Here is a 9,098-nt window from a genome sequence, read left to right as displayed (position 1 = left end):
ATAAATAAACAATAAAAAACAGAGCGGATAAATATGCGGCCGGAATCTTTACTTCGTTGTAACCGGAATTTCGTTATAAACGTATTCGTTATAACTGGAGTGCCCTGTACATTTATTCTCATTGTCGCAGCACGAAGAAAACTGTGTTACAATCAGTAGAGGAGTGCTTTTTTCTGCGATACTCAGTCGATGAGAATTGTTGTTTTTCTGTTCTTTTGACATTTAAAGATAAATGTTCATGGGCTTCAGATGAGAAAGTGCACCATTTCTGGACGCAACTGGTTTTACATGTAGATGCATCAAGAGCTCTTACAGCGAGCTAATAATTATCCAGTGCGATCGCAATTTTCGTTCCAGAAACTTACCGCTCGAAAAAAAAAAAAAAAAACTGGACAATAGGCGTATGCTTTTAAAACACCGAACTATAACATAGTTACAGCTTACAACTTTTGTTACTTGATATTGGCAAATCAAGAGCCTTAGAAATGGTATAATCAACATAGTACCGAATCTTTCGTTAATTTTAAGACATTTCGTTAATAGCCCAGCCAACATATTGCTACAAAGAAATAAATATGGAAAAAACACACACATACACACAAACAAACACACACACACACACACACATTTCGAAAACTTTGTGAATTCTAGCTTCCTGTGTTTGTCGCTGTAAGCTTTGAAATGCAAAACGGAAAAAAACTATGTCCGCGGCAGCACCGTGTGCGAGAGTTCTCATCAGAAATGTGCTGTTAGTTCATCAAAAATGTGAAGTAATGGTCTTCGTTTCTGCAATCCTGTAGTTGCCTGCACGCTAAGCAATTGAAACTAAATCAAACAGAAATTCATAATCTTTGGCAAAGTGTTTTGATGAGAGGCAATCGAGATGTCGGTACAAGTAAAATGTGAATGTAGCGATGCGCGCCCTGGTAACCAGAAGCAGTGCGAAGTCCTTTCGGCCGCCTCCGTTTCTCTTCGGCATCAAACGGTGCACGTTTTCGTCTCCGCCGAAGACGTTCGGATAGATCCGTCCATCTCCGAGTTCTTGGTGTGACTCGGGTTCATCGGGAAGGTGACCTTCTTGCCTGTGACGAAAGCAGCGCCGTGCTTACAGCACAGGTAGCGGACGAAATACTGGCGGTACGTTCGGCTGAGAAAGCAGAGAGCGATGGGGTTGGCGCTGCAGTTGAAGTAGACGAGGAAAAGCGAAATGGTCTGGAAAATCATCATCCCCGGTCTGAGAAATAGTAGCTCGTTGTGGCCAAACTGGAACCAAAGGCTGCGGAGAGAGAACGATAGAGAGACAGAGAGAGAGAAAAAAAAAAACGTGTTAGAAAAGACACTGCATTATGATAACAATGCCTACAATGATACTGAGCCTAGTAATTTTTCGTCCGTCATATTCATGGCTCGCCACGCTGTGGACACGCACACAGATAGTACGTGCTGCTGTATAGCCAGCCGGGCGATAGAGAATTTTCATTCTGATGCATGTCGTGAGTTTGCACTATTATAATACAGCATTACGTGTGTGCATGAACGGCATCCTGGAAAAGCACATGGGACATGGTCTGAATTCAAGTTTCTTAATCCCCATATTAATATATGAACGAATTGAGCTGGTTTTTTTTTTTCCTCCTGAATTCTGCTGATTTTGAGCTCTAGAGGAAAAAAATATGAAGAAGAAAAAGAGATCATCGCAATTAACGACAATCCTATGACTTGGAGGTATATGACAAAGATATAAAATGAAATAAGATAAAACGAAGCGAAAGCGAAACAAAGATTAAGATACATTAAACATATTGAAACACACTGTCTGCTGCACCTGTTCATTATATGCATCAGATACCTTGATGAAATTAAAAGCAAATGCATTTTTATGTCGGGCTTCATTTTATTTTCTTTAGCTTTCGCTGCCTTGTTTATGAAACTCATGAGGTTCGTTGGGTATCTTCTCAGACGACCACAGAACCGCCACCTCAAAGAGTATAAGGCAGCTGCCAATACAAACGAACCGGTTCCAAAGAATTTCTGTTGAGTTTGTGTGAAATATCAACACAAACACAGCTTGAAAGAAAATCGTATTTGTGAAGTAGGCCCTAAATCTTGATCTTCAAAAAAAGTAAAAACAAAAAAGGAGCAGGGGAAAGAGTGTGAAACTTGTGATATTGTACATGCCGTCGAGGTCACATTATCAAGGATGCTGTGCTGTAGTCCGAAAAAAATTATCTTAGTAAACCGCTTTTTGACAATGAAATGACCATTAATATTTTACTATTTCGTCAACTTCCTTCCAGTTTTCACTGATTGATTCTATTTGTTTATGTTGTTGTATTTCTTATTGCTACCTAAGATCTGTTTTTCCCCGACATGTGTTCTTCAGTAATTAAAAAAAAGGAAAAAAAAAAAACATGGCAAGGACCACGTTGCATATAAGATTTTATTCATATCCATTCTTATGTTTAATTCCTGACGTTACCATGGAAATCCATTATCTTCCACCTCGAGATTACTTAGACGTATCGAAAGACCGCACATGACCTGCAACGCAAAACGCAAGGGGGCAGCCTTATTACCCATTACAATGATTTTCTTCAATAATCCTCGAAAAAAGTTGCTTTCAAAATAATCAAAATATTAATTCTTAACCAAGCCCTTCTTATGAAAGGTAAGGAGAAAGACAAAATCTCATGCATACAGCCAAGTTATCATTTTGTTTTAACCTTGCGAATTTATCAGTTTAGGCAGAGTGACACGGTCATATTTTGGTTGTTTTTGTAGGATGTAGTTTGACGCTTTTTGCCGATAGAAGTCACACCAAAAAAAATAAAAAATCGCGCCCCGACAGAACAAAATGTTTCTACGCTGCAGCGTATCATTCTGTTTTCCGGTAGGCCTCCAACTGAACCAAACTCCAGCTTCAGAGTGCATTTTGCGGACTTAAAAGGAAAATCTAGAACAATTTACGATTTGCGAGGCGTTGCCTCTTGAATTCTATCCAACCTTCTTCACGCTTGTTTTTCCCACTCCAATCGAAGATTAAGATGTTTCTTCGGGTGTAGCTATAGCTTCGCGACAACTGAATGTTGTATGAACAAAGGGCGCACGCTCTCGCTCGAGAAAAAGTGTTTTATGCGTTCCTGCCTCCAGCGGCAATTTGTTAATAGGCTTTATGATAAAATGCCTGCTAATGTTTCAAATAATCACGTGATTTCCTAAGAGGACACCCTCGCTCAAAGAGGAGAAAGACCGTCAAAGGCACACCGGTGCACGGCGAGATGGGATACGCGCATCTTTTCCTTCGACCGCGAGTGGGCAACCTGCGAGGCAAGTCGCTCATTCTTCCATTTCACCGAGAGACACGCCAAATGGAAAGCGAAAGTCCCCGGGGGCCGTGCGAAGGACCGAAAAATAAAAAAAATAAAAACACGAGAAAAAGAAAAACTACCCCTATTTCCTTTTTGGGAAATGGGATTTGTTTGCAGAAGTCGTGATGCTCTCTCTGAAAAGAATATCCTTTTTCAATATACTTAGCAACATCTGTTTACCTATCTCGAAATGGAGTGAAGGTACCGTCAAAATATTCTCACTAGTGAGACCCCCACCTGTTACTCTTCAGCGGGGGTTGCCAATCTCTTATGTCGCGGTATCTGATCTGGTCATGCTATCAGACAAATTAGACGAAAGCCAATGTTACCGGACAACATGCGCAAGACGTGTTGTGCCTAACAAATTTTTTCGAGAACTTTTTGTTTGTTTGTTTCTTCGTGGTTACCTTGGAAGGCATGCAGTAATGAATACAGTAAGAGATGACGCGTATGAGGAAATGACGAAAATGACGGAGCGTTAATCAACAGACTCGAAGTGAAGTGAGGGTCACCATCAGAATGTAGGGCTGAAGATACAAATGATGATAATGATAATATTGATAATAATACATGTACATGTAATGACGATGCCGTCTTCTTTATCCAGGGTAGCCCTCTCAGCGTTGCCACTGCATACTCTACCAGAGAGACGACTTGTCATCATTATCTAGCGTTGCCAGGGACCTGTTTGTATACACCAGGGTCGAAAGGGGCATGATGGTGCGTAAAAACATCTTGCCCGAAGACGTATGGGCACTTGAAGAGATTCGAACTCAGGACCTCTGATTGAAAGTCAGTAGTCTTATTCACTATACCACAGTGCCCCACTGGATGAGGCAGACGCGACAGGCGAGACAAACTACAGTCAAACCTGTCTACAGCGGCCACCGAAAGGGAGACTAAACAAGTGACCTGTGTCGGAAGGTGACCGCTATAGACAGGGTCGTTAATATGGCTTTTTGTCTTGGGGGAAATTGTGTGTAGTGGTGGCATACGGCAGATGGTCGCTATAGACAGGTTTGACTGCACCTGCTCCTCTGAAAACCTGGTTGTTGTCATCGACATCGTCTCCGTATTCAATGCCTGCTGGCTCTATGTTGTGGTGGTGGGGGGGGGGGGCTAGAATGGGGTGTATGCGTGACGTCTGTCAGACCGCATATACACAATAAGGCAACTGAAATTACAATAAACTGTTTTCTGTGGTCCAAAGTATGCCATTTTTAGCAACATGGAATAGAATACGTACATACTATTTAATTGGATTATACAGAGGGACATCGAACGGTTTCCTTTTTATATATGTCTTATTCGTTATTGATCGATGAGTTCCACCAGTCCGTTTTCAATTTCCTAAATGCGCAAGTTTGATGAGTTCCTGGAAAGTGTAACACCGAATGTGGCCAGATGGATTTTTATGTTCACCGCAGTGATTGATCGAGAGCAGCAGGCCTTTGAGGGCAGAGCGTTCACACATTATCACATCGTTCACACTAGGGAAGATACGTTGTTTGACCAACACTTTTCTGACCAAGGAAAGTAGGGAGATATTAACTTTTACGCCTGGAGGATTATACTTTCTTTTCAAACTTTTGTTGGAAGATTATCGTGTTATCATCTCGCGTAAATTTGATCACCTGGGTTTGACAATCCTAATCAAGGTCAATGACATGGCATAATACTCATGATACTAGGGCCTTGTTTTATCAAAAGATAAAATCGATTTTAGATGTCCTTAACACACGGGTTGCAGTAGACTTACCATAGAAATCAACTTTATAATCAATTATAACTCTTCATAAAACAGGCCCTAGATCTTTAAGAGCACTCCAGTGTCACAATTTCAGACCATGCCTTTGTTTCTGTTATCACGAGCGGTATTATCTTCTTTATTCATACCATCGGCATCATCATCATCATCTTTGATCAAATCATTACCATTTACTGCCATTATAGTCATAATCACCATCATCAACAACATGAGTCTTATCGCAGGGAGCATGACTTGTTGGAACGGTGGCCATAGTGTCGAAAAAAATGGTGAGAGTGATTCAGACGTGATAGGAAGAAAACGATAAAGGCGACAATGTTGGTATCGGAGATGATGATAGGATGATGAAATAGAGAATATGAAATACATATATATATATATATATATATATATATATATAATATTATATATATATAATATATATAATATATAATATATATAATATATACATATATTGAAACAAGAAAGGGAAAACTGACCAGAAACAAATAATGAATAGTGAAAACTTTGAGCAAAGAAAATGGGTTTTCATCGGGATGAAAACCCATTTTCTTTGCTCAAAGTTGTCACTATATATATATATATATAGTATATATATATATATATATTCATTCATTTATTTATAAACTGAAGCAACAGGTCCATGGTGAATTACATCACAACCAGATGAAGGTTATTATATGGGATTTGTTGGAAAAAGAATAGAGATACAGTATTCCATTTTTCACGTGTCTAGCATGTTTCAATTTCTTCCCTTTTTATACATCCCTCGTTATCTATTTCTTACTCCCCAAAAACCTCTATTCCCCCCTCTCTCTCTCTATGTATATATTGACATATTTTACGTTTATATTCATATCTATGATATACATACACACACACACACTATGTATATAATATAATAATATATATATATATATATATATATATATATATATATATATTCATTTGAACTTGCATTATCATTAAGTTATACCAGAAGATTTTGCAGCGCAGACGTATCATGTAGGCCTAAATAGGTTTGCCTTTATAAATCAATATTGTTATTGTTATTTATATGTATATATAATTATATATGTTATACATACAGGAAGGTAGAAGAGTATATATACATGTATATAATGGTATGTACTTCGGCTCATATGTATAACTGTAAACCCCACTCTCTTTTTCTCTCTGCCTTCCTTCTTACCTTAAGCACCATTAAGTTCCACCTTTCTCCCTCCCAACCTCTCCGTATCCTTCCGTCTATCTATCCCTCCTCCTAAATCTCTTAGCTCTCCTTGGTGCATTCTGTTTACCTTATAGTTACCTGCCCTTTATACCCTCTCTCTTGTTCGTATATCCCTCTTAGCATCTCAGCAGAATCTGGACCAAGGTCGTCAATATCCACAAGCGTACTCCTGGGTAAGACGCATATCGCAGCCCAGCTAAGGCATTAATTTTCAAATTATCTCTGGGACGCGGGAAACCCCCACAACAGTTTAGAAATGCGTGACGGATATTGGAGAGGTGGTGGTTTTGTTATATTTCCGGTACTTGATGGTGTTTTTTTTTAAGGCAAAAAAAAAATTGTGAACACACAAACACACCATAAAAAAAAATATCCTAAGCTCGCAAAATTATGAAAGAAACTCTTAAGTCTTTAATCACACACAAAAAATGCAATTAATGATACGGTTGCAAAACATGTAGGTGGGACGAGGTTTACATGGGTAGATATGCGAGGGTTGGGTTTCTTGACTGGTTTCTGATCGAAATATTAGGAAGTTTTCTGTAGAACAAAATACAATTGAAAAACAATAGACAGAAAACCGCTACTACACGCTTAAGGGGAGACGAGATACAGCTTGAAATGTGATAATTGCTTCCAGTTACGGCTTTCAAACAATATTTTGAAGTATTAAAACCTCAAAGAGACTGTGTTTCTGGTTTGTTGGAGGTTGTGGTCTTGCCAGTTTTACATGACCCTTTCCTACGGGTACTTAATTTCTATAGTTCGTATATCGATTTTGCAAATGTCACAAAATTTTGCATGGTTGAAGAATAACGTCTCCCAACATCCTGTATAAAATTTTACGGTGAAACGCCTCGAAGTTTTTTGAAAAAGAAATGAAAACTAATAGCATGTCACTCGAAAATAACCTCCACTTTTGTACCAAGAATAACGGTTGGAATTGTTGGGGTCTGAATATATTCACTGCAAATTGAGATTTTTCCTCCTGCGTTATAAAGAAGTTGTATTAATTTGTGGAAAAGTATAGATTCAATTCAATTCAATTCAATTCAATTCAATCATAGTTTATTTCCAATCAACGAAAATCAAAAACATAGTACAATGTATACATGTCATTAAATGATATTGTTCAAACGCTTGCAAAAGATTCATGTAATATACGAGACAAATTATAGAACAACATATATGTACAATAATAAAGAGGAACACTGTACAAATACTACGTGGGCGAGCGGAAAATAAATTCGATCATGGAAAATAGTGATCCACTAAAAAGCAAAGCTTGTCGGACGTGGATCGCTTGATAAATAATGAGTGAATGATATACTATTCTATAACAATATACATGTAGTTATTTTGAGATACACAGGTCGGGAAAAAAATATAGAATACCAATGCTATAGTGCCCGGACACTGTTCATTGAACCACGTGTACCGGGAAAATATGACAAGGACAATACATTCGTATTATCTATACCATTCCAATATACCAGCTTATATGAAAGGGATCTAGTTTTCAGGGTTTCAAATATTAAAGAGCATGCAATTCTGAGAGGAATTCGAAGTTTCTCTGATGAAAATTGGTTTTGAAATGGTTTAGATATCCAAAAACAAAGTAAAACAAAGCGATCCTAAAGAATAAGTGGGTCCCACCTTTTATTGTGATTTCTTTGGTTTGGATACCTTAGCCATTTCAAAACCAATTTTCGCAGAATTAACTTTAGATTTCTCTTGGAATTAAATGCTCTTTCATGTATCCCAAGAGGCTTCTCATTATCTCGACAAAATATCATAAGATTGTTGGAAACCTGAAGCGCCATCTCAACCGAAACTGTACTATCCCTTTAAGCGGGACGCTTCATCCCTAACGATCCTGGCCGCCCAGGTGTGTTAATGGGTATCCGGTAGGATGCTGAACGTCATTCTAGTTAGATTATGACGAGCGCACCGTTAAAGCATGAAACCTGACGGGAGTCTTGTGATCCCCGAAGAGCGATTCCCCAGAGGGCGGACTGAGGGTTCACCTCAAGGACATTTTGTGATTTCTGACGCGAAGGATCAGCCCCATTCACACAGACAAAATAGCGAGATAACGATCGCGATCCATATCCCGAGATATTTTGTACCCGTTCAGATGAACTGAAATATCCTGTTAATTGCTGATCGCGATAGTTTTGTAGGGAATACTGTGCATGCCCGAAATCTCCCGGATTGGAGACTTTTACCCTTGTGTTCGTGTGCTGTCATGATGATGTGTGTTTTGAATGACGGGACAAACAATCTTGACACTTTCTGCTCAGGCGTTCACACACTCTCCGCGGTGCGAATCATCGCGCTATTTCTCAAATGATCGCGATCATGTCGAAATAATCGCAAGACTACTTTCAGCACCCTACCGAGTAAAGACACGTTTAAACACACATTGGGATGGGAATCGCAATGCTGATCGTGCTATATATCTAGTGAAAGTTTTTTTGATCCACGTGCACGCAAAAATCTCGAGAACTTGATCGCGATGCAAATCTCGATATTTGTATCTTCATTATCGACGCAATAATTTAGTTATCAAGGCTCTTATGAGTAACAGATAAGTGTCATGTCATTGCTGTTAACCATGCTAATATAATATAATATAATATAAAAATCTGAATCTTTTTGACAAATATCTACGCACTAGCAGGATCTGTGATATTACGTAACACACTCTTCCCGCAGAAAAAAAAAA

At 38.8% G+C, this 9,098-nt stretch overlaps 1 protein-coding gene across 1 annotated transcript in view; it reads right to left on the bottom strand.

Annotated features, from left to right (window-relative positions):
- Positions 1-978: 978 nt before the first annotated feature.
- Positions 979-9,098, bottom strand: part of LOC139731100 (neuromedin-B receptor-like) — a 148,416-nt gene continuing 140,296 nt past the window's right edge. Inside the window, exon 2 of the mRNA XM_071641983.1 lies at positions 979-1,276. Coding sequence (XP_071498084.1) covers positions 979-1,276 — 298 coding nt within the window. The remainder of the gene's footprint in view (positions 1,277-9,098) is intronic.

The sequence above is a fragment of the Diadema antillarum genome, unplaced genomic scaffold, assembly GCF_040938485.1.
Source record: "Diadema antillarum isolate AM-2024a unplaced genomic scaffold, OU_Dant_1.0 scf00000022, whole genome shotgun sequence".
Lineage (NCBI taxonomy): Eukaryota > Metazoa > Echinodermata > Echinoidea > Diadematoida > Diadematidae > Diadema > Diadema antillarum.
This window is presented reverse-complemented; position numbering and strand designations above follow the sequence as displayed.